The sequence below is a fragment of the Taurulus bubalis genome, assembly GCF_910589615.1.
Source record: "Taurulus bubalis genome assembly, chromosome: 1".
Lineage (NCBI taxonomy): Eukaryota > Metazoa > Chordata > Actinopteri > Perciformes > Cottidae > Taurulus > Taurulus bubalis.
In genome coordinates, this window is record NC_136589.1 from 40365585 (window position 1) to 40391572 (window position 25988).

Consider the following 25988-nt stretch of genomic DNA (forward strand, 5'->3'; position numbering starts at 1 on the left):
TAAATAAACAATACCACTTGTGAACAAAAACAACTTATATTATTAGTAAATAGCTCCTGCACATTACTTGGACATTTCTCTTGCCTCCAAACTGGGTGAAGAAATGGTGAGATGCTGTGGGATATTTCTGAAAGGTTATTCCGTGCACCCAGACTGCATGCCCAGGATGACACTAATGATTCCCCCAGCACCAACATCGACCTTGCTCTCACACTAAATATTTCTCTAGGGGTTACCAATTTGGGACAAGTGTCAATTTGTGGTGGACGTATTTTCCCATGACAGCCAAGCGTTTAAATGACATCAGCACTAATGAACAAGCAACATCACTCTGCCACACTTTTTCTTTTATTATTCATTTTTCTCTTCAGCAACTTTTTTTCTGCAAGTTGCTCAAATGTGGGCCGAAAAGCATGCTTTGACAGAACTTATCTACATGCCAACGGACAGTCTTGCCATGAAAAAAGCCGCTTCAACCACATTTTTAGAGAGTGCAGTACACAGTAGAGCAGCGGTCCCCAACCAGCGGTCCGTGTGATTCCTTGTTCCAAGATGGCACCGAAGGTGGCTGCCTCGGTGGGTCGGTGCTCTCTGTTTTGTGTTGTTTTTGTCTTAAATACTGTTTTCTGCTGCGATTCCCGGAGCTCTTTCACCACAGATGAGCTCATGAACCTCAGGGGATCAACTCCAGCGGACTTAATTCCAACTTTTTTTAACTTCTGTGGAATTACTGGACATTCTTGTGAAAGGTGTGCTCACCTTGGCTCACGCAGTGAAACGGCGTCGGAGAGGGAAACGCACCGGCGTGCTCGTCCGTCTCCGTAAACGGGGATCTCGTACAGCGCTGCCGGGAATATTTCTCTCCAACGTCCGCTCATTGTACAACAAACTGGACAAACTCCAGCTTCTTGTGGGGAGAGACAGAGACTTTTCTTCTTCCTCCGTTCTGTGCTTCACGGAGACCTGGCTCAGTGGATCGATACCGGACTTCACGCTCCAGCTGGTTGGCTTCCAGCTGTTCAGAGCGGACCGCGACACAGAGCTCTCCGGCAAGATGAAGGGTGGAGCAATCTGTTTCTACTCCAACAACGGCTGGGGTAATGACGTAGCAGTGATTCTACATCACTATTCGCCGGACCTGGAATCCCTGATTCTCCACTGCAAACCCTATACTCTCCACGTGAGTTCGCTTCATTCATCCTGGTCGGTGTTTACATGCGGACACTCGCCGAGCAGATACGGTGTGTGGAGCGGACCTACCCAGACTCTTTAGTTATTGTCCTTGGGGACTTTAACAAAGGTAACCTCAGCCATGAACTCCCTAAATACAGACAGTTTATTTAATGCCCTACTAGAGAGAAGAGCATTCTGGACCACTACTACACCACAATCAGTGGGGCTTATCACGCCGTTCCACGTGCTGCTATGGGAAACTCTGACCACGCCATAGTTCACCTAATTCCCTCATACAGGCAGAAATTAAAGCTCTGCAAACCTGTGGTGAGGAAATTCAAGAAGTGGACCAGTGAGGCTCTGGAGGATCTTTGGGCGTGCCTGGACTGTACAGACTGGGATGTATTCAGGACTGCTACTAACAGTCTGGATGAGTTCACAGAGGCTGTAACTTCCTACATCAGCTTCTGTGAGGACAGCTGTGTCCCAACCAGCTCCAGGGTGAGTTATAACAATGACAAACCCTGGTTCACAGCGGAGCTCAGGAAGCTACGGCTGCAAAAGGACCAGGCATTCAGGAGTGGGGACAAGGACTTGTACGCAGTCAACAACAGCTATCAGCAAGTGACTCTGCTTCTGTCTGGAGAGGGCTCAGGCAGATCACCAGCTACAAGCCCAAAACCCCCCACGCCATGAACGACTTCCGCGGGCCGGGGCTCCGTCTCCCCCTCCACCCTGAAGCAATGTGCTGATCAGCTGTCTCCGGTGTTCACTGAGATCTTCAACACCTCCCTGGAGACATGTCACGTTCCAGCCTGCTTCAAGGCCTCCACCATCATCCCCGTCCCCAAGAAACCCAGGATCACAGGACTCAATGACTACAGGCCCGTCGCCCTGACCTCTGTGGTCATGAAGTCCTTTGAGCGCCTGGTCCTGTCCCACCTTAAAAACCCTCACTGACCCATGTATGGACCCTCTGCAGTTCGCCTACAGGGCCAACAGGTCTGTAGACGATGCTGTCAACATGGCCCTCCACCACATCCTCCAGCATCTGGACTCCCCAGGAACCTACGCCAGGATCCTGTTCGTGGATTTCAGCTCTGCCTTCAACACCATCATCCCGTCTCTGCTGCAGGACAAGCTCTCCCAGCTGCACGTGCCCGACTCCACCTGCAGGTGGATCACAGACTTCCTGACTGACAGGAAGCAGCACGTGAAGCTGGGGAAGCACATCTCAGGCTCTCGGACCATCAGCACCGGTTCCCCCCAAGGCTGCGTTCTTTCCCCTCTGCTCTTCTCCCTGTACACCAACAGCTGCACCTCCAGTCACCAGTCCGTCAAGCTCCTGAAGTTCGCGGATGACACCACTCTCATTGGACAGCAGAGGATGTTCTTCCTGAGGCAGCTGAAGAAATTCAACCTGCCAAAGAAAATGATGGTGAAAAATTCTACACTGACATCGTTGAGTCCATCCTCTGCTCTTTCATCTCCGTCTGGCACGCTGCATCCACTGCCAAGGACAAGGCCAGGCTGCAGCGCATCATCCGCTCTGCGGAGAGGGTGATTGGCTGCAATTTGCCGTCCCTCCAGGACTTGTTCGCTTCCAGGACTCTGAAGCGAGCTAGAAAGGTCGTAGCTGACCCCCTCTCACCCTTGTCGTTGATTGTTGATTGTTGTTTGTCTCGTCTAACGTCTCATGTCTAATGTATGCACCTTCCGCCTAGAAAAATTCCTCGTTTGTGTAAACATTCCTGGCAAATAAACGGTTTATGATTCTGATTTCTGATTTCTGGTACGGGCTGGGCCGCACAGAAAGAATGAATGGGAAAAAGATCATTGACTATCATTATTGATTATTTTATTTTGAAAAATGACCGGATACATCTGTCTGTGCGTCTGAACCTCTTGACACATGTCAACAGGCAACGTGATGCGTTACCCCAAAAATGAACTTAAAAGTAAGTTTTAACTGTGCCGGTGTTTTGGACTAAGATCAATGCAGAATATCCTGAGATCGCCGAAAAAGCTTTAAAAAAAACCCTGCTTCCATTTCCAACATCCTGTCTTTGTGAAGCGGGGTTTTCTGCAGTGGCAGAGACCAAAACGAAGTTACGCAGTAGACGACATAAAGGACACACGTCGGGTGTCGTTGTCTCCCATCACCCCGAGATGGGACCGGCTAGTTACAGAGAAACAAGCTCAGGGCTCCCTCCCACTCCTTCGGTGTAATCGTGAGTTGTATTTTTATGCACTTTATTTTAGTTTAGTGGTGTCCCGACTGCTTAGTTCGCAGCGAACCCAATCCCCGAGGCTGTAGGACGTCGGGAAGTGAGCTTCCGCCCTTTGTTTGATGATAGCTGATAACGAAACCTACTTTATGACACTTGAGCAGATTTACCTTTACCACCTTTACGTAATTACCCTACGCATTGATAGTCATGAAGTTGTAGCCTCAAATATTTGCAGAAAAATAAGCAGTTTCCTTTTTTTAATCCCCCCCCCTCAAAGCTCAACCAGATGCACTTTATATACATGATTGTTGTGTTTGCAACATCCTGGGGATATAGCTGAAAGTACCTTATGCTTTGACATCTTTCTGTTCTTACTTTGACATCTGTGAAGATAGTAAACCCATTATTCTTAGGAATGACATCCATATTGGAGGAGTCTGCACCTTCACTTGCCAAATTGAATGCAATTGCAGGAATTTGTGCAGAAGGTTTAGATATGGTAAAGTAGAACACCTGCGTTTTTATTTCTGTCACAGACCTGTATTTCAAATGTAGCTTTTATTACACGTAACCGCCATCATTTTCTAACCTTAGTGATGCCATCATTTCCATGCCCACAATTTTTAAGACAACGGCTTAAGACATAACACATTTTTGCCATTGAACATACTTCATAGTTTTGAAATAGACGTTCTTGTCTGGCCATTGGGGTCGAAAAGATTTTAAGCATGAATTCAGTTGCAATCTTCTCCAACATGTGTGCCATGTTCTCCATAAAGGATCCTCGACGCATTAATGATGGAACCAAACTCTCTCGGGCTCTGACCTAACTTCCTCCTGTAAGAACGTTTTGTAGTCATGAAACTACAATGCATGCATAGATATATCAAGCCACCAGTCAACAACATGCAGAAACATGTCACTAGGTGGGATGGAAGCACTTTAAAATAACTACACACTATGTAGCATTAGTTCATCATTAGTATGTAATTCATAAACACAGTTATGTTTTATTCTTGATTAATAAGCTTGACTATTATGCTTTTCATGATTAGGTTTTCATATTTTCCTCATTTGTAAATGAAGTATTAAGGACTTATAAATGAGTAATAAGATAATTTATAAATTGCTAGTAATTGATAAAAAGGATTTAAATGTCATTTATTCATGCATTTATCTATACATGTATTGATTTAGATATGCACTTTATAAACGTGTTTTAATACTGCAATTCAATATGAATTACTAGTCGTTAGTTAAGTATTAGTTAAGTATGTTCTGTGACCTCATCTAAAGTGAGGACTATCTATGCTTTACAACACATTTCTAAATTACTTTGAAAAGGCCAGCAGTGTCCTTAATACTTCAAGTATGGTATCACCAGTGATATCCAAGAATGGAAGGCAACTCCGTGTCTTGTCTGGTCTCAGACCACAACCACTAATGAGTGATTTTAAATTAATCAAACAGGAATCGCTGATCTGAGGCAGCTGAAGCATCTGAGTGTTTAAACGGGCTAAGTGGTTCTTTACAGATAATCACTTTGATTTCCTCTGCTCCATGTGCGCTTTACATATATTACATTATAATCCCTCATCTGTGGTGTGCAGAATGTGACCACATTAAACAGGCAGATACGTTATTTATACTCACAGAAAGAATTTCTCTCTCAATTTGTTAAAGAGCTTTAATACTATTACATTTTTTTTTAAATACTGAGGATTTAATTCTAAAACATATCGAACTACATGCTCTAATATAGATGGGGGACATTATTATTGCATAACTGCAAAACCTCTTAAACATGTATTTACCCATGTATACTTTGGGGTTAGAATTCAAAAGAAATTAAAAAATCACACCCAGTCTCTGAAAAAAACCCAATTTATTTTCTTCAAACAGGATTTTGTCTGTAACCAAATAACCAGAATAATGATTAAAATCTTCTGGATATTGTGTTTTTTTCTTCATGGCATGTCACTCAAACTCACTGACATCAATGTTAATAACTAATAGGTTCCATTACATCATCGTAGTTACACTGAGACACATTCAGCTTAACTACATTGGCAGAAAAGAAACCAAGCCTTCATCAGCAAGAACTGATTGCTAAATGTCAAAAAAATGATTGTAGGTGTACAGACGCAGGTCCAGCAGCCGCTTGGACAAACATGGTTTGACAGAAAACTAGATTAAAAATGAAAAACTAAAGGTCTTCACGCCGACTGCCATGCTTTCCCTTCTTAATCTTTCTAACTTCATGGTGAGATCTGGTCATTTCTTGTACTCGGTCCTCGAAAGATGAACACATTAAAAGTGTCCTGTCTCTTTTTGTCAAAAGCGAAACATGATTAAACTTTATAATTAAAATGGCATGCTTAAAAGCATCAGGCAAGAAGATCTGAACCGTCTGCACTGTTATGTGTAAGCACGGTTAGTTTAATTACGTTCACGTCTTCTCGACTCTGTCTCTCTGATTATGTCTCTGCTTTCCATCCAGTCACAATCCTCCTGTCAGACAGAAGCAAATTAGCATTTCAGAAACACATGAACCGTCTCTGGGTGCAGTGTGTGAGGTGACACACAGCCACATGTTCAAAGCTCCACTCTTCAGAGACGTTTACACAGCAAGGAGAGGAAGCTCCCAGCAGGTCGCTTGCAGCAGGGAGGAGAACACTTGAGTGGAGGTAGAAGGAAACGACAAAGGGAACCACATGCACATGTGATAGAAATCTAGATCACTTAGTTTGCTGGCAATGCCACTGCGCTTAAAGAAGAAAGGATGGAGAGACAATAAGACAACAGGCAGGGAGACTTTGGGGGAGAAACTTCTAGATTTCTTTAAAAAAAAATATTTCTTGGGCTGCATTACCTAGTGATAACACTTTGTTCCTTCAGTTGTCAGTGCAGTTTTAATGGTGGTGTGTGTATGGGGGGGGGGGGGGGGGGGGGGTCAAAGCTTTCTTCTGATATTCTCTCATCTCCTTTCAAGCTTCAAGCTGAATCTTCACTGCTGTGCAAATCCCAAATCGTTTATGTGCTTAAAAAATAGGAAATGAAACCTGATGAACAACGAGCTGTGACACCGATGTCACACAAATCATTCTCTAAGTTTATCAATCAGAGCGTTGACACATTATCAAAGATACTGATTTATATCCAGTTGACGGATTATACCTTTATAGCTCAGTAGATCCATGACTAAGCTCATACATTTTTGCAATATGGTGAGAGAAAATCTTCCCTCACTGAAGAACATTTACTTTAATATTTACTGAAATGATTTTCCCACCAGAGATCTTGCAAAGCTTAAACCTTAAAAAAGGGATTAAAAGCTGTAAATAGGAGGGAGGGATGTTTAAAAAAAGAATGCCGGAGGTTGACGATATTGTAAAGTATCCCTTGGGGGTTAGAGGGCGACCTTGTACAAATCACATGATCTCAATCAAAGGCATGATGACTGAACTTCTAGAGGATATAAAACCACATCCTGCCCTCCTGTCTCCACCTACAAGTCACCGTGTCCTTCTGCAGAACACCAACCACAAGAGGGCCTATAGCTTCACATCTTTTCTTCCCCACACACCGTAAAAATACTGACACCTGCATTATTTTTCAACATTTCAATATGACAAAGTGACGTTCTCCAGATATTGTTACAAAGACAATAATTCCACATATACATTTTGGAAAAATTACAGTTGAAACAAGGATATCTACACCTCATGAGTCCAACAAGGTTTGTTGCCCGTTTTGTATCAGTATATTCACAATTTACAGTAAAGCGTCAGAAGACAAAACTGGGATTTCTTCTTTTTTATATACATTTGTTTTGCCTCGACATGCCATTGATCTACGTCAGCGAAGTCTCTGAGTGCAGCGTTAAAGTCGTGAGGCGAGGCCGGACCGCCCGGTCTGCTCATGGGGTCTCCGGTCAGATGAAATACTCCTTTGTGTTTTCAGTGGAGGCGTTCTGGGAGTCCGTCTGGTGGTTGAAAGGGAAATCTTGGCTGTCGTCCTGTTGGACTCCCTTCACTTCCTGGTTTCTGTACGTCTCTTTTCGGCGGTAGAGGAATCTGCCGGTTATCGCCAGACCGGTCACGATCACGAAGATCACCACTGCTATGACGCCTGCAAAGGCAGAGGACATTCAAGGTGTAATAGGCTGAGATATGAGATCAAATAAATACATTTCAACATACAAAAATGCTTCAAACTACTCGAAAATCAAGCCTATTTTTTGTTTTGTTTTCCATTTACTGCCATATTGTTTTCCTAATGTTTTCATTAGGAAAATAATTCCTTGCATTATTAACTTTCAAGTACATTAAACACAATTTGAAATCTTTTGAAACTATAGGCCTCCTCTGCTCAGATGAGCACATTTGGGAATATGAGAGCAGGTTTCATTTAATTGGAATTCTAAAATACGACTAAAATCAATTTAATACTACGTTACATAACAAAGAAACCACGCTTATTTTCAAGATATCGGCAAATACGTTTTCCCATCAGCAAGCAATTCCTGCATAGGTTTAATTAGGTGAGCTACCCTTTGTGCACTGAGACAGGGTCAGCCTAGTTTAATGGACAGTTTTAAATGACTTTTTTCTTCTTCTGGGCCTCACCTTTTCTATCTACACGGTTATAGATTGAACCTTTTCAGTCTTCTCTTTGAATCAATCTGTGCTGGCAGGGCAACAAAGTTTTAAATGACTTTTCAAAGGAATCTTGCCCGGCACATCACTTTCCTCCTTCTTTGAGCTCAATGTCCGTCCACAACGTTGTTCGTCCCAGCAGAGGAGATGTGCAACCTTTATACTTCATCTTTGCCACCAAACAAATGCATTAAAGTTACTACGAAGACCTGTCCTTTTGTTCGTGTTGATTTAGGCGCCCCTGTGGACGAAGACGGTAGTGCTTCTGAGCGTGAGACTCTTTAGAAAACCTTATTTCATTGCAGCAGAGTCTACCCTGCACAGTCCTGGTTTAGTCCTAGTCCCTTAGCGGGCCCAGAGATGTGCAAGAAGATTCTGGAATACTTATATTATACGTATAGTAACTAAGAATAAATATGTAGACGTGGCTAATCGTCTTGCTGATGGTCTAGTTTACTGATGTCGGTCGTATAGAGGCATCAGGATTAAATTGAGACTGTTTTATAACGTTTACCGTGAGAAACTTTCAACTATTCCTATTTGATAGATGAAAAGCAGTATGGTTGACGTGACAATGATCGTCAATAGTGCACCCAAGACCAAAGTGTCTGGTGTTGTGCCGGTGAAGTACAGTGAAAGGGTTCAGTACCTCCAATCAGAGCAGAGTCAGTCCTCATGGCATTGACTAAAGGTTGACCTGAACCCACTGAACCAGACTGGTCTACAGCGGAGAAAGAAGACAGAAGGAGGAAAACACATATTAAAGACAGAAAATTAAAAAGCAAAGGGCACCAAGAAACGGAACAGATGTCAAAGAGTGAGAAGGAAATGAAGAGAAGTTTTACAGCAAAGGGATCACAGAATCGTAGAACATGAAGGGATAAATACCAAGAAATAAACAGATCAGCAAGAGAGCGAGACGGAGGAAACACAACAAGATCAGAACATAATCATTCAGAGGGAACAGGGCTACAAATGACTCTAATAAAGCATCACAAACTGGATGAGAGATCCGAGGAGAGAAAATCCCCAAGGAAAGTCTCCTCCGTGGTCCAAATTAATTAAAGCATTGATCACGCTGTCATTAGTCACCAGAAAAACAAGGAGGATACTGTGTGAGATTAACGAGCCTCTTTATGGACTGGAAAAGCAATTTTCATGCAATTTCAACACACAGAAATAAAAAAGACAGCGGCAGACGTGTGCTACTCTACAAGCGACAAAGCAGTTACACCCAAACAGAGCTGGAGTATGACGTGCCGACTAAACTCCAATGTGATGCAATCAATTCAAATCAAACGTCCTTGACGTATTGGAAAGTGTTGAAGCGCCATTAAGTATGCTGGGTTTCAACATCTGTCCTAAAATGTCCACTATTGTTTGATCATTTTTAGTTTTATTGATTCTAAAAGTTGAATTCATAACTCCAAACAAATTGCACGGTCAGATGTACAAAGTGGTTCAAGGAAAATACCATCGGCGGTATGTATGAGCCGTGTAGCTTGTCATGCTACATAATGAGGGATTCAGGCTTGACAAGTTAGCCAAAGATACTTTAATGACTCCTGATCTGGCAGACAACCCCACGCCATTGTTGTGGTTGTGACTGTCGGCTGCACTGACTTCTTTAGCACCTAGCAACAATAATATGTTCTTTTTGTTATTGTCGTTGTCAACTAATCCGATAATCCTCTACTCTTCTGACTTCCCTCCCGCCGTCTGCGTCGCTCAGCCTCAAGCCCATTGCTTCATGCTGGAGAAGTACATCTTTTAAAACGGCTCACGTATTCTCGTATCGGTGAATAATTAATTTCAGATACAGTTAAGCACTGTAGTTTAAAATATATATATATATATATATATATATATATATATATATATATATATATATATATATATATATATATATATACCAGTTTTTTGCACTGTTTCTGACAGAGGGATAAGATACACAAGGCTTTGGCGACATGTAGTGTACTGGTTAGTTGGATCAGTTCATTTTTGATTTGGGTATTTTCATGAAATGTGATGAGAATAAGAACATGTTAATATGTCTTACAGAGCCTATCATCCAGTTTCTGAGTATTTACATTCTATGTCAAAAGGAATGGGATTTGCTTTTTATATTTGTCATTCACCTTGTTTTATAACTATTTGCACGAGCAAAGCATTACGACGCTTCTACGCTACAAACAAGCGGTCTAAACACACAATGGACCTCACTTTTGATTCTTTCTGTTCCATTAACAGAACCCACAGTTAGTATCCGCCCCATGACGTTTAAAAGAGCACATACTTGTATAAAACCTGATAGTGAATGACTCCTCCCCTCCCTACCTGACAGGTGGCGTGTGTTCTCCGCTGCGTAGGGATTGGCCGAAGCCGAGGAGCCGCAGTTGGACCGGACCAAAGGTCCCGAGATGACGACGGGGCTGGTGTGCGGGTGGAGCAGAGCAGCTTTCAGAGGGCTGATGGAGTTAAAGCGGACCACCGAGAGACAACCCGTGAAACCGAGAGACGCCAACCGGGACAGGTCCGAGTCCAAATCATCGGACCCTGTGGCGAGAAATGGAACGAGAGAGGGTTGAATGAATTTGATGGTTTTTCAACTTTAGAAAAGAGTCACAAATTAGAGAATATAAAACCTACTGTCCATGTTTCATGAAGTGTATGTTGGTATTAAACCAGTTGGTGATGAATAACTCTGCTTCTAAAGCAGTGATATGTGTTTTAAATACATCACGTAACACCTCATGAGAAAGGCATATTCACATACATGTCCTTTTAAAATACACGCCCTTTTTTCCGAAAATGTAAAAGTGGTCCATCATACCCATACTAAAACAGGTCTAGCTTCTCAACCACAAGGGCTATTTGAATAATTTCAATAAATATAATTTTATTACATTTTAAAATACATTTTCCTTATCATAACAAAATTCATCATATATCCCCCATACAAGGTCAGAATTGAGTCAACCAGCTCCTTTTAAATGTACGGGCCTCTCGGAACCGTCTAAAGCGGCAGCCCTTTTAGCCACGAGTAAAGTAACACATGTTGCGGGGAAAAAAATCTGCTCCAACAAGAAATACCCTTATTTTTTTCCTGGACCTCGAACGCACCTCAAACCCCAACATGATCCAGTTAGAGCGGAACCTGGCGCTTGCGAAGCAAAAAGTCATATTTCAGATTTTGAGCTGGCAAAACAAATATTTTGATGGATAAAATTGTCTGGGAATCGGCAGGTGTTTGCCCCACAGTCTATTTGAATGTAGTGGTGCACTCAGTAGGTCGTAATCTATCTAGAATGATGCGCTAATCGCGTGTAGCATCATGCTAACGGTACGAAAAATACTGTGGTCATTTTCGACACATCATGCTCATATTTTTGGATTATGTGCCTGCTTATTGTCAAATTATGTTAAAAACATGATACATTTTATTGAAAGGAAAGGACTTGCTGGTTCATTAGAGGCCAAGTACAATAGGTCTGTGATTCATACCAGGGACTTATGACCAGTAGAACACAAGATATGAGCTCTTAAAAACACAAAATCCCCCCATCCTGCAGGACAGACATTGACTTGGTCAGGAAGTGTTTTAGCGTCTGGCTTTAACTGTGGAACGGCATAATCTTTCAAACTAATCGCCTCCTCCCCTCTGCTTCCTCTTCACTCAATACTTAAGGCCAGGCACGAGCACGTTCATTGACCCGGCTGCAGATCCTCCTGGTGACCCTCATGCTGCGAACACTGTGGGCAGTACATTAAATTTAACTGATTTTAAGCACCAGTAAACATAATGAATTCACCAGTCACTTATTCATTATGCTGAGTACCATTCCTTTTGTTTGTTCACTCTGCTGAGCGCAGCAGCAGGACACAAACATCAGAGAGAATGTCAAACATGCAGACACTTACTGCTGCCATTACAACAGTCCACATCCATCACTCCTCGAGACAGATGTGCACTCTCCCCTCCTCTGTGCTCCCTTTATTGACTTTAATCCCTTCGTCCTTCACCTTCACTCCTTCACAGCGGCGTAAACAGCAGCTGTGAGAGCCGACGTTACCGCAGTAACCGGCAGCATCGGTGTCTGTTCAGGTGACTGAGAGGTGACACATCTGTATGCTGATGATGAGAGCAGCATGAAACATTACCACCGCCTGTAAGCTCCTCTCAGCAGGAACACTCTTCACCTCCCCGTCTCTCTGTATTCCTTCCGGGTCCATTAGTTAGGCTGATGGATGACGGTGTTGCCAGGAAACGACAGAAAAGTCCACTTTCCTGCTGCTTTTCTGATGCTGATCTGACTCTCTGCCTCCTCTGGTGTGACAGAGGGGAGGACCGGTCACACGCCGACATGGCGAGGTTAAAACACAGAGAGCCGAGTTACAACATCCAGAGAAAAGATCGTGGAGAGAACGTATTATTACTCCAGAAGATAGGTGCTGTGCATGGCTCACATGCAATGTATGTGATACGATTTAGTTTTTGTTATGACATTTAGTTGCATGAAACAATATGTTTGGTTTTGATGGATATGAATATTAGTTTTTTTTAATTCACCGATCATTTTGAATGCAATCATTTTAAATTATTCCATTTCCTGAATGCCACAAAATACAAGTCATTAATACATTCAAGCACTGAGTAAAAGGCCTCTGAATGTCTTCGGCTGTAAATGATGTTTCAAAGTGTCATTTGTATTTATCAATAGAAAAAAATGCTGGTTTGTGTAAGATCCAATGAATTCTTTCAGAGGTTGTTTAAGAGCTTCACATTCCACTGCAATGTGAGCACTCCCAGAATATATATGCAATTAAACAAGCTGCATCATAATGAACATTTTTAAACGAGGTTCAACCGTAGAACAACGTACTGACAAACTGCTGGAAGGTTTCTGTCTGTAAATGCGTAATTTGTAGTACCACATGCATGTTTTCTTTGCCTGCACTCGGTTACAATGATCTAGCGAAGCGCTATAAATAAGAAACTACTAAATGCCAGAAAAAAAGATACTTTACTGAGACGTTTTCCTACTTGGTATTACATTATAGCGCTGATGAAAACCATTTGAAGAAGCTGACACATGTTTTCACTAAACTAAAAGTGTGTTTGCTTTTTTAATCGACAGTGCGACTGTTGTGTCTTCAGAGAGCTGTGGATCCCTCGTGTTATTAACAGCTTGTATCTCAGTCCGTCTCTGATGGAGCCAATTACTGTCTCACCCAGACTCCGCTGCAGGTCCCCGTCCAAGACTTCACAGTTAAATGGATAAAGCAGGGCTCCAAAAAAGAAAAAGAACCTGGGTTGAAGACAATTTGCAGTGAATCTTCCATTAAATGCACTCCTGTTTAAATCTGTAACTGGAGCGATGTGAAGGAGCTTTGACTTGCACTTTGTCCAGAATTCAGAACGTTTAACTGGTCAGACCTCATTTAATTGGGGCAAAGCAAGTAAAGAAGTAAAACGTTCTTTGGATTAATTTTCATCTGAGTAAATTATTGACAATTTTTGTTTTAGATCATATAATTCAGCCCTATTCTGGATGGCTACAAAATGTCGTACTATATTTTCCGTTACATTTGCAGGTTCTCTGCAACCTTTTCTTCCTTCCTTCCAGTCTCTCCTCATTAACTTAAAAACACGACCAACCCTCGACCTGCTCACATGTTGTCCAACATGAAAGTCTCAAAGTGTAGAATTCAGCAATTTTTCGCCGTCGGAAGTCCCTACACTACGGGTTGTTCATATATCGCAGTCTATTTCTTCATTACGGTAGCAGCTGATCTGGGGGGGGGGGGGTCCACTTGTAAGCAACCAACCAGATGCAGATGGTGTCAGATCGTTGCTGTCAAACTTTAAAGGTGTGCTCTACTCAGTTGTCATTTCAGCGTGGAAATGAATGCGACCCTCCTCCACCCCAGTCACCTCCAGGCAGCAGGCAGTCAACTCCTCACTCATCACTGGAGGACAGCAACACCCTCCTTCACCACCACCACCAGTGTCCAGACTCCAGGGGGGATTCTGCCGGGTCAGAACTCACTGCCCCTTGTTCATCCTGGTTCAGGGTAGAGTCCGATCGCCAAAGACTTTGCACTATTCATTGTTGTACTATTCATTGTTATACCAACGGAATAAAATGATTGTGAATTCGGAACAAGACGGTGGATACAATGCTGGTAATGCTGCACAGTAAGCCCCGCCCTAAAGCATCCCCTGCTTTATGGTCTGTTTGACTCTAAATAACCATAATTTACTAAATGAACATCTTGCTGCATTGAAGAAGACTTGAAGCTAGAGATTGAGACATAAACTCATGCTTACAATGTTTACTGAGGGAATGAATCAAGAGAGAAGTAGAGTCATTTATATAGACTTCTATACAAATAGAGGAGTCACCCCCTGGTGGCCAGTAGAGAGAATGCAAGTTAAACTAATTTCTGCATCGGCTTCACTCAATAGAACCAGAGGTTGCCGTCTGAGACACAATAACTTACTGTGTGTGTATGTGGCTACATCCAACTTGTCTATCTACACGGTTCACATCTGAACTCGGCACTACTTAGCCCTCAATAAGATTTTGTACTCCATTTATGCCTGCTGATTTTCATAAACGAGCACATCAGATAAAGCTAAAAATCTCTTCGCTGTTATTCAAATGAGTGTTTAGTTTTCTAACTTAAAGCCTCACCTGCCTCCTCACTCACCGTGCACTCTGCCCAACACCAGCGACTTGATGGCGTTAAATTCTCCGTCAGATGTCAGGTTGAAGTCTTCTCTGGGATTTTGGTCAATCTGAAATAACCAACATATTGTTCTTATTAACTGTTGGTAAAACGTGTTATGTTGCTTCAGAAGACTAATTAAGTACAAAGTAACTTAAACCGAGTCAGAACCAAAACTCAAGTTTCAACATAAGCTTCATCCATTTACTCACCTACTCTAATATGTTTGTTTCAGCCTCAATTGACTTCATATGTAGGATTTTCAAATACGTATTATTTCGAAATGTAATGTCATGTAATGTTAGCATGCTGGCAATTAGCAAATATTACAAACAAAATTCAAACTACAGCTGAGGCGGGTGGGAATTCCATCTAGACAAAATAAATAAATAAAGTTGTTTGTTGTAAGTGGGTTAAATGCAAATTTGCTAGAACCAAATACAGAGTTTCCATTTTACAAACATGTCTCAGAAGTGTATATGATATGGTAGTTGTGCATGTGGCTGATTATACTATACGTTTAGTATTGTGTTCCTACTTAAAACAAGAAAAGAAAAAGTCAATACTGTTGATGGAAAGTGGTGACAGTCCTGTTCTGCTGATACGCTGAAGGTAGAGTCTTTCTTTGCTTTAAATTGATGTGATTTATTTCCACACATTATCACCTTGGAGCGATTCTCCTCTGGAGAACAGAGCGTGACTAACTGGAACATGCTGTGAAACCCACAGGAAACCCTCAGAGGAGCACGGTGGACGCCGGCCTCTCTGATAACCGTTTACACAAACAGAGGACGCGCTGTGTATGCGGCTCCGAGTGATTTGGGCTTCGGGGAGTCATTTTTCAACAGGACACCTGCTCAGGGGAGAGGATGTGATAGCGTCCACTTTCCAGACCAGTGTGAAGATTTCAGGCTGCATGGCCATCGGGTGGAACCACGCTGAATATCTTGTCGAGGTTCACCTGATGTCCCCGCAGTATGTTGGGAACGATATAATGATTCAAGGTGATGGAAAGTGGCGGAATGAGATTCTCATTTTTCACTGGAGTGCATCAAGCTGCTGATGATTATACAAACATCCAGGCTGCTGGAGAGATGGTTTTAACCTCATTCATCACCAAGACTGTTGTTAACAAGATAAGACGTTCAGTAGATCCAGATACGATTCAAACGCTTCATATTTCATCCGAAGCTCTCCTAATGGGTAGCCTGTCCCTGCTGCCCTGCCGTAGCTCCGCTGCCATCACTGGGTTTGTTATCTCTGAGACCGTACTGGAGAGAGGGGGCTCCCGACTTTCTACTGATTCAAATGGAACACAAACGCCCCACATGGGATCTGTCATGCGTCTTCGGTACATCGTTAGTTCCAGTACTCTAACGTTTTAGTGTATAATATCTTAGGAAACGGCAGGCGACTCAATATCCCATGTGGGAAAGCGAATACTTACAACTGCCTTTTTTTTCAGGGAAATTGGTAAACTGCCCTTGTTTCCAGAGGAGGAGAATGCCGTGAAGGGATGAAGACCATGTACAGCTGTGTGATTTTAAATTTGACTGGCTACAACAACATCAGGTTCTGGTCACTGTCACGTGTCAAAGTGTCCGCATGGAGATACAAATGCAGTGAAGACACTGTGGTCTCTGAACATGTGCAAAGGATAGTCCATCCACCATCTCTTTTTAGTATTTAAAGAGACAGCCGTTAAAACTGAGTGTAAATACGGGTGTATTTAGTGTGTGTGTGTGTGTGTGTGATTGTTACCTGCACAGACACGGAGCCGCTCAGTCTCCTGACGGTGACGGTGTGCAGCTGTCCGTCGGCCAGACTCTTCACTCCGCTCCTCAACACTTCAGCTTCTCTGCTGCTGTCCAGCTTGTATCTCACCTCCAGCTTATCTTAATAATAATAATAATGCATTTAATTTATATAGCGCTTTTCTTGGTACTCAACATTACAATGTCCTAAAAATTATGCAATAAAACAGATACAAAATAAATAAAAACAATCAGAGCACACCGTCATACATTAAAAGCCGTTCTGAAGAGGTGGGTTTTGATTTGTGATTTGAATGTGGAGAGGACAGTGCGGTCTCGGATGGGTTTGGGGAGAGAGTTCCAGAGGGAGGGGGCAGCTATAGAGAAGGCTCTTCACACACACACACACACACACACACACACACACACACACACACACACACACACACACACACACACACACACACACACACACACACACACACACACACACACACACACACACACACACACAATGTTTTTCCATTTGAAACTTGTCCTCCTCTGGGTGAAAACATCCAGGTTTGCTTTTATCATTTTATATGATATTAAGAGCTTTGAAGATTTAAAAATAAGAAAAATAAATAACACATTGTCCTAAATATTTAAATAATGTTTTTAAGCGTGTTAAATGTTATTTTTCAATAAAAAGGTGCATTTACCAAGAAGGAACACTGGTTTGTATGGGTTCACCCATTTGGTTGTTTTTGGTAATAAATGTATGTATTCTTGAAAACGGGCCTAAAGGGATTGACCAGGGGGGTATTCTTCGTACGTGTTTCAACAAAGTCGATCAAATGTCCTATTATCCACCTTAAATTAGCGAGATGATTGACATCAGGCTTTCCCGGTTCTTCAAAGGTTGACCCGCCCTCAAACAGTCTCGTTGTTTCTAACCAGACGTCATTCATCTGGATAAATGCTCGTGCACGCTCCTCTTCAGAAGGGGGAGGAGTCGAACACAGATTCGATGATCTTCAAACGCTACAATTTTAAATAAACTCAGAGAAAGAGCGTCTCTTTTCTCCGTGGAGGAGCAGGAGATTATCACGACTACATATGATGAATCTAAGTCCATAATCATGGCAAAGTCTAATGGTGCGTTCACATCCAAAGCGTAGTGAATATTCGCAACACTTCCTGTTTGTGAACGCAGCTTAACGGCGCCCCCGCTGGTCGGACTAGAGGCACATAAGCATCGCAAAATATCCAGTTAAATGCGTAAGTGTTGGGAAAATGTATCGGCTAATTTTAAGTGCCTCATCACCCAAATCAATCAGATTATATTTATTTAAATGTGCCTGCTGGCGAATTAATATATACGTATGAGGATATATGTACTGTATGCAGGCACGTGCACAGATAGACCCCTAGTGGTGCTCAAGCACCTGCCCTTTTGCCCTGGATGAGAAAAGTGCCCCTTCTGCTGGAGCCCAATTTTTTCTTCATTCATCAGTAAAAAATCATTACGTTGCAACTGGTCCGACGCTTCCTAAAAAAATAAACAAACAAAAAACTCACGAAATCCGTGATTTCAAAGCCTTGTCCAGCTGTTTACTGACGTCATGTTTAATGAAGAAAGAGAGAGAGAGAGAGATATACAGGCAGGCATCTTATTTCTGTTGTTGTATAAATGCTGTTTAGACAATTTTGAAAGTATGTTGCATTTATGTTTATAAATTATTACTTATTATTATAAAAAATTTACAAAAATGCGATTAACTTCGCATTCATCCTCTGCATGGAAATCACCACCCAGCATTTGAAGTCACTGCTCTTGCATCAAACGCTCTGCAAGAAGAAAGCCTGGACCACTCCACAGCCTACAAGCTAATTCATGGTGTAATTCACTCAATATAAGCATTGAGGTCTGAGGAGGACCTCATGTGCCCGACTGTATGCGTATATATACATGTATGTGTAGATTACCATATAACTAGGAGTTTGAATCTGTGTATGGGCGGATCAGTACCTTAATCATTTTCTACAATAATGTTATGTATGGTGTACTATTAACACCGTCATATAATTATGATTGCTTTAACACATCCATACGTTTCTTAAGCGCTAAATAAACGTTACGAACAGCACGCCATGCAGCGGCTTTCCCGATGTTCTCCGCATCGCAGACACTGTACAGACATGTATCACTTGCAATTTAATTGGACACTTCAGTTTAAGTGCATTTACCTGACGACTCCACGGTCAGCATGAAACCTGAATGCCCTGCTGTCCATCAGCCTTCTCTGAGTCATTAACACCAGAAGAAAAAAAATCCATTTATTGCTAATCTACCAGCAAAGTGCCAATTGTATTGAACTGCTGGACGCTGGAAGTGTGATTTTAACTTCAAAATGCCTCCTACTTCTCTTAAAAGCCACAACATAATTATGTCACACCAAAGTTTAGAAAAATCACCATAGCAACACATATAAAATCAGCAAGTTCTCTGCTGTTATATTCAGCAGCACCCTGACCTGCCACCCATTAAGCAGCCCACCACACTTTGATCCTCTTGGCATCGTCAGTCTCAGTGGTGAGACCACAGAACACCTTTCTTTAGCCGGAGACGCAATATAACAGCTGGCCCGGCTGGGCAGATTAAAGGTAAAGCTGAGGAGGAGGAGGAGGAGCAGGAGGAGCAGGAGGAAGAGAGAGACAGGAAGAGGGAATGGAGGCGAAGTCAATAGCAGGAGAGGATGACATGAGTGAGAGGAAGAGGGGAGGAGAGGTAAGATGAGGAGGAAACAGAGGAAAGTAATTGAAAAGAAGGTTGAGGGAGGAAGATGGGCGTGAAGAAAGAGTCTTGACAAGAATAATATAAAAGAAGTAAGAGCAACCAAGTAGGAAAAGAGAAGTAAAGAGACAGGAAAGGATATGAAAAAAAGGTGTTAAGAGGGTGAAAGAAGACTGCGAGGGAGAAGGAGGCAAACCGGGAAAGAAGCTTATGAGAAAATTGTCATGAATAATAGAGTACGTTCAACCTGAAGTCTCGAATGATATGAGAGGAGAGGAGAGAAAAAAGGGATGTGGAAAAGGCCTGAAAGAGGGAACCGAATAGGAGGAGAGGCGTTTCAGAGGCTTGTTGAAAGCGATGCACTGAATCTTGTGTGCGATGTTGAAAGAGAAGTCGAGGCAGATGAGATGATTTTTAAAAGAAAAAAAGACGCTCTACTTGAATGTTGTGCATCTGCCGAACAAACTCCTTCAAAATAAAAGCCTCCTCCTCACCGAGCTTGTTGACCAGCAGGGCCAGGGACTCGCGGTAGTAGGAGCTGACGTAGAGCAGCAGAGCCGGACTCCGGTCGGTCCTGAAGCTCAGGGAGACGTTCTCGCCCCTCAGCGTCGTGTCGGAGTAGATGGAGGACGGCCGGGCGCTGCTGTTCCGGCTCAACTCGTACGGCTCCTTGAAGGTGTAGCTGACGGTCGTATCCGGTTTGAAGCTGGCAGAGAACACTGGGGAAAGAGAGACGGCCGCGGAGAAGTTACGGAAGGCATCCAAAATGGAAAGGAACGATGAAAGCTGATTTAGCGAGATGTATCTTTGATGTTTGTTTTTTACAACACAGTTTTCAGACAAAAAATGTATTTTTGGCCATGGTCTCATGCAGACATATCTAATAAACCTCTTAAATCTAAATGGAGGCTTTTTGATGTTGTCATTGATGTTCGGCCATTGATTTTTCATCAAGGAGGTGGTCTTGAGTACTTTTCTTTCATGTTTCTACACTATCCTTCATATTCACTCCCTTTTGTTCTCTTTCATAACGCAAATACACCACCAGAGTCAAAATGGAACTGGACCAAGACCTTCAGCCGGATTGTTAGATTTAATAAAAAAGAGCCCCTTTTAAAGCCCCTATAATAAGCAAGACGCTGAGTGTGCATGACATTGTGTGTAACTGTTGTAACTCTAGATTTAAGGAACATTTTCAGAACACGATGTAAAACTCTTTTCGATGAGGGCTCTGCATCCTGGCGACGCTCGAATCCTGCTAAGTCTCTTAATGCGCTGTATTACTTTAGGTTTATTGATAGATTTCCTGGAAGTGGAATCTATTGACTTTTCATTCTGCATGAACACCATTTATTTCACTTTGCAGCATCTCTTTTGTTTTGTTCTCTCCAGTAGAGTAGTTGATCAATATTACTCGGAAGAGAATTATTGTTTCCCTGGCGGAGCACGATTCATGTATTTACAGTAACTTCCCATATTTTCCCAATATCATAATCAATTGCACAGGGTTATTTCCGCACAGTAAGACAAGTAGTGAGTCTAAACAACTGTGACATTGCCTCACAAAAGAAAAACCTTGATTTTAACGACAGAAAACAGCTCTATTGAAGTCAATGCAGACAAGTAAAGTCTGTGGTTGTTGGGAAGAAAGCAAAGTGAGTGGATGAACTCACTTAATCTCCTGAACCCAGACATGAAGTTTAACGCGCTGACGCAATGTCACTGCAATGCAATGCAACCTTTGATGACACAAGTACTTCGTAAAGAGTGCATTAAAAGGTACACAGAAGTGATAGCAGCAGACGCCCACACGCCTCTCCTTCTTATTTTTGTGTTTCTTTAATTGCATTTCTGTCCATTGTGAGGGTAAATTCTGAGAATATATCCTGTAAGAGTCCTATGAATACCTGTCTGCCTCTACACGCTAAATGACTGAGTAGACAACATCGTTATGGCGACGCAGACGTTCAGGGCTATTCTGCAGAGTGTAGGACTCCACTCAGACAATTTCTCGGCTTTAACTCTTTAAATCTCCTTTGAGAGGAACTTCAAACTGACACAACACAACCTTGGATGTTGAGATATACGATAAATGCAAAGCGGGCGGAGGCGAGACGTGAACCTGTTCTGTGCAGACAAAGTTGTCAGTTTATTTTATTATATATTTCTCTTTAGTTCTGTATGAGACCTGTTCAACCATTTTCTGCACAAAGAAGAGAAGAAAAAGCATCTTTGAGCATATATACAATTAAAGTATTATTATTATCATTATTATTATTGAAAGTAGAAATCCAGCAGGGAAAGAGAAGACCGCTGACAGGTGAACGTTGATGTAAATGATGATTTAAATTATTCTAAGAAAAACAAGTTTTACAACAAAAAAACAAAAGTTTTATAAGGGAAACATCTGTTTGACCTCAATGCAGTGTTGTGGTTAAGACCACCTAAACGGAGACCAGGTCATGACAAAGACCAGTCAATCAAGGGTTGAGACCAAGTCAAGACCAAAAAATGACCAGTGACAGTCCCCCACTGCATGACACACACAATGTGGAACATGCCAACCAATAGTGCACCCTCAAATATATCTAAAAGATCCACATTACCATACAAACACCCACAGAAAGCTAGTGAAGGTCTCTTCTCCATTCACATATTGTGTTGCCATACTGTAAAGTAATCAAAAGGCATTACAGAGGTACATGTGGGAATGTCCCTTTGTTTCATCCGAGCAATGACAGTAATGATGTTGGCAAATAAGTGAGACGATGCACAGGCAATTTAGTGATGTCTATGCAGTGGTGGTCTTGGATTAAAATCCTGATTCCTCTGTGGCTGAAACCGAGACGACACCAAAACCTTCAAAACGTGTTCTGGAGACCAGCCCAGAGCACTAAAGCGCTGCTTCAATGCATTCTGGGGAACGCCGGATGCAAAGAGCTCTTTGGTTTGTTTGCAAGAAAACTCCACAGGGCACCATGATATGGAAGCCCGTTTCCACCACAAAAAAAATAAAAAAAGTCCTAGATTTGAGATAATAAAGTTGAAATTATGAGATAATAAAGTCGAAATTATGATCTCATAATTTCGACTTTATTATCTCATAATTATGACTATTTATCTCATAATTTCGACTTTATTATCTCATAATTAGGACTTTATTTCATAATTTCGAATTTATTATCTCATAATTATGACTTACATTTGTTTTAACGTGCTTCCATACCATGAAGCTTAACTTTAGCTTTTCTCTTTTAATGGGTGTGACATACTGATGTGAGTATTTCCATATAGGCAGTATAAATATGACTTGTGCGTGTACCTGTGTGGCAGAAGACTCCGGTGTACGCGGACAGGCTGCAGTCGCAGTGGAAGCCGCTGGCTCCCTCCACGCAGCGGCCCTGGTTCTGGCAGAGCGAGCCGTAGCTGCTGCAGTGACCCGGGCATCCGGGTCCGACGCCCGGCGTGATCTTCGCCCGCTCCTCCAGGTCCAGGGTGATGCCGTTCAGCTGCAGGGAGCGAATGCAACCCCGGAAGCCCTTCTGCCTGGACGCTGTGCCTCCTGAAGACACGGACATTGCGTGAAATTGTCTTTTAAATGCTTGATTTTAAACTTTCTAAATGGTTTGCTAATATCACAAGCATCAGCGTCAACTCATGAAGGAATCAGAGTTTCCAGAACAAAGAAGCTTATGTCTCTGCCTTTCTTTTATGACCTTGTGTGTACATTTTCTCTTCCATTTCTCCTCCTGCCATCTACAGCAGATCCACACTTCACCTCTCCTCCCCTAGAAGCTCTAAACTGTCAATACTCTTCTCACAAAATGACACAATGGTGAAACAGCAACGAGGAACACACTCTAGGTGGAAACACTTAATAGTAAGTAAGTAAGTTTTCAGCTGTCTTTTCGTCCGTCTGTGTGGAGCAGAATGGCCAATTTCCATCCCTCTCAATCACGTTCCCTCGCACCCTTCCACCATCTCCAGCACCTAACTTGCAATCTGTCAGATCTTTTTCCATTACACCTGCAAACCTGAGCACATGGAAATATATCAAAAATACATGTCCACCTTTACGCACACACACACACACACACACACACACACACACACACACACACACATATAGTCCTCATATGTGACGGCAGCAATCAGAGTTCAAACTCGACAGGCTGTCATTTCTGTATAATATCACGGATTGAAACTATTATTGTCCTCAATGTACCTCAGACGCCGCTTTGCTCCGTGTTCAAAGCTGACAACTTTGAACCCTGAAAGCAGCCGACAAATCATTTAGTCATCTGTTCTTTCTGCTCTGACAAGTACACCGTTGAAGCAGGGAGGCATCGCAAAGAGAAACACATGTGGGCTCAAAGGTTGTCGTTTTAGAAGCTGTGTTGAAACATTTTGATGCATTTTGAGAACTTATTTGATGTATTTCCTTGACAAAATCAGGTATGAGAGTTTAATAAATAGCAGGGAGATCAAAGAGGAAGTTTGATTGAATGGCATCTAAGGCAATACAAATAAAATGTATTTTCTGCTTGAAGAACATTTTAAAACGTAATAATACCATAGTAAGCATAATGATGGGGTTTTGATATATTTAGAGATGCATCAACAAACATTATATTTTATTTATATGAGTATATTCATGAAAAAGTAATCGATAAATGGGAAAGGATTTTTTCTGCTGTGGGTCTTTTCTCTCACTTTTAAATGAACTGCTTTTGGGGTTACCATCCATTTAATTGTGTGGATTATTATTTGTGGGGAGTAAACAGTGGGCCACTTTTTTACATTACATTGACGCTTTTTATCCATAGCGACATGTTTGCTCTATACACCATAGATACAGCAACGGGGAGCAATTAGGGGTTAAGTGTCTTGCTCAAGGACACAACGACATGGACTAGCAGAGCCGGGGCTCGAATCACCAACCCTCTGATTGAAAGACAGGGATGCTAACCACTTAACCACAGTCGCCCCCTTTTCATATTTAAAGGCGAGATCTTTGACTGTCGCCAACACACAGGGTTATTTAATCTGCTGGAAAGGTCTCCCACGTTGGCTAGAAGTCTAAACAACCAATGCCACGGTGCTTTGGCATAACGTGCTGAGTTGAAATGCCTCCACTTGGAAAAAAAAGTCTGTGTGAAACTGAAATGTGTTGTAAACTTTTGTAGGATGGCTAGAAATTGAAATACTGTCTGTTCACACAGATTTGGTTACGATTTCAAATGAAATTGAATTGAATTTTTCAGGATTGAGTAAAACCCACTGACCTTAACCATCATAGATTTTCATTTTAAGTGTCTTTCCCATAACCCAAGGACACTAAACATGCAGAAACTAGCATTACTGCCTCGTGGTTTATGCCTTTTCCAACAAGGAATGTTGCTGTTTACATCCATGTCCGTCCAAAAGGTCATCACTTCATCGTTTTAGTTTGTGTAAAATTGTTAGAATTTGCATATTCATTCTTGAGTTATGGTCGTAAGATGTTAGTCTCTAGGTTGACAGATTTGGGAGTGCATTGGCACTCCCAAATCTGTCATAGAGAGTAAACCTTCAGGATCTGGAAACTTTGAAAAGCTTTACAAAGTGTGCAGCTAAGCCTGCCGATAGAAGGCTTTGACCACAGATCCAGTAGTAAAACATTGATCAAAAACCATCAACATCTCATGTGACGAGAGGAAATACGTCTTGAAAGGTATGATCATTTCTAAAAAAAAGAAGGAAAAAAAAGCATATGGAGGGATTTGTGGGGTAAAGATTAAAGCAAAGATCAAAAAGTCCAAATGCAGAGAATGAGACCTTCAAGATCAGTGGGAATTTCACCCTCGCGTAGAACCTGAGCTCGAACAAGGGATCACGCTGTGAGAGGACGCTTTGTGCATAGAAATAGAGACCACATGAGAGTGAATGCAAAAGCTATTTGCGCGATGCAGATCAAAGCGTTGAAGGTAAAGTGTGTGCAGCTCCCAATGCAAAGAATTCCTGAAGCAAAGCGTGAAAAGAGATGAGAGCTCTGGAGCAGAGAGACTTCTTTTTTGACCACATATCCAGCATATCTCAGCCTCTGAGAGAAGATACGATGCAGTGAAACACACACTGGACTATCTGCCACTCATGTGTGAGGTAGTGTCACGGTTTTGGGTTGTTTCATGTTTTATTTTGAAGTCTGTGTCTCTTGTGTTCTGTGTCTCCACACTTCCTGCCCTTGTGATTGTCTGCCCTGTCCCTACTTGTTTCCTGCTGTGTCCAATCACCTGCACCTTCCCTGTGTATTTAAACCCTGTTTGTCTCCTGTCCCGGTGTTGGTTCGTCCTGTGTGTATCCCTGTGAGCAAGCCTGTTTACCTCAACGTTTTGATCCAGTGTTTTTGGAAGCCTTGTCTTGCTTTTTTGTTAAATAAATTTACTTTAGAACCGTTGCATTAGCATTTGGGTCCTATTTTGAAACCCCAATCGTAACAGGTAGAATCAAATCAAATTAGTCCAGACGGGCTGTAACACATGATAGCTTAAATGTCGGACACCGACATTATACATTTTAGCCACACTAGCTGCAGGGCTCTAGGGATGTCCGTCATCTAAAAACTATTGCGTATAAATTATTTATACGGTAAGAATCGCCTATAAATTCATAGGTCGATGCAGAG

At 42.2% G+C, this 25988-nt stretch overlaps 1 protein-coding gene across 1 annotated transcript in view; it reads right to left on the reverse strand.

The window, feature by feature from the left end:
• Window positions 1-7338: 7338 nt before the first annotated feature.
• Window positions 7339-25988, reverse strand: part of LOC306742848 (contactin-associated protein-like 4) — a gene marked incomplete at both ends in the record, with an annotated part of 95834 nt that continues 77184 nt past the window's right edge. The window contains 7 exons of the mRNA XM_079225285.1: window positions 7339-7535; window positions 8712-8783; window positions 10400-10618; window positions 14777-14864; window positions 16556-16689; window positions 19819-20043; window positions 22647-22886. Of these exons, the coding sequence (XP_079081411.1) occupies window positions 7339-7535; window positions 8712-8783; window positions 10400-10618; window positions 14777-14864; window positions 16556-16689; window positions 19819-20043; window positions 22647-22886 (1175 nt within the window). The remainder of the gene's footprint in view (window positions 7536-8711; window positions 8784-10399; window positions 10619-14776; window positions 14865-16555; window positions 16690-19818; window positions 20044-22646; window positions 22887-25988) is intronic.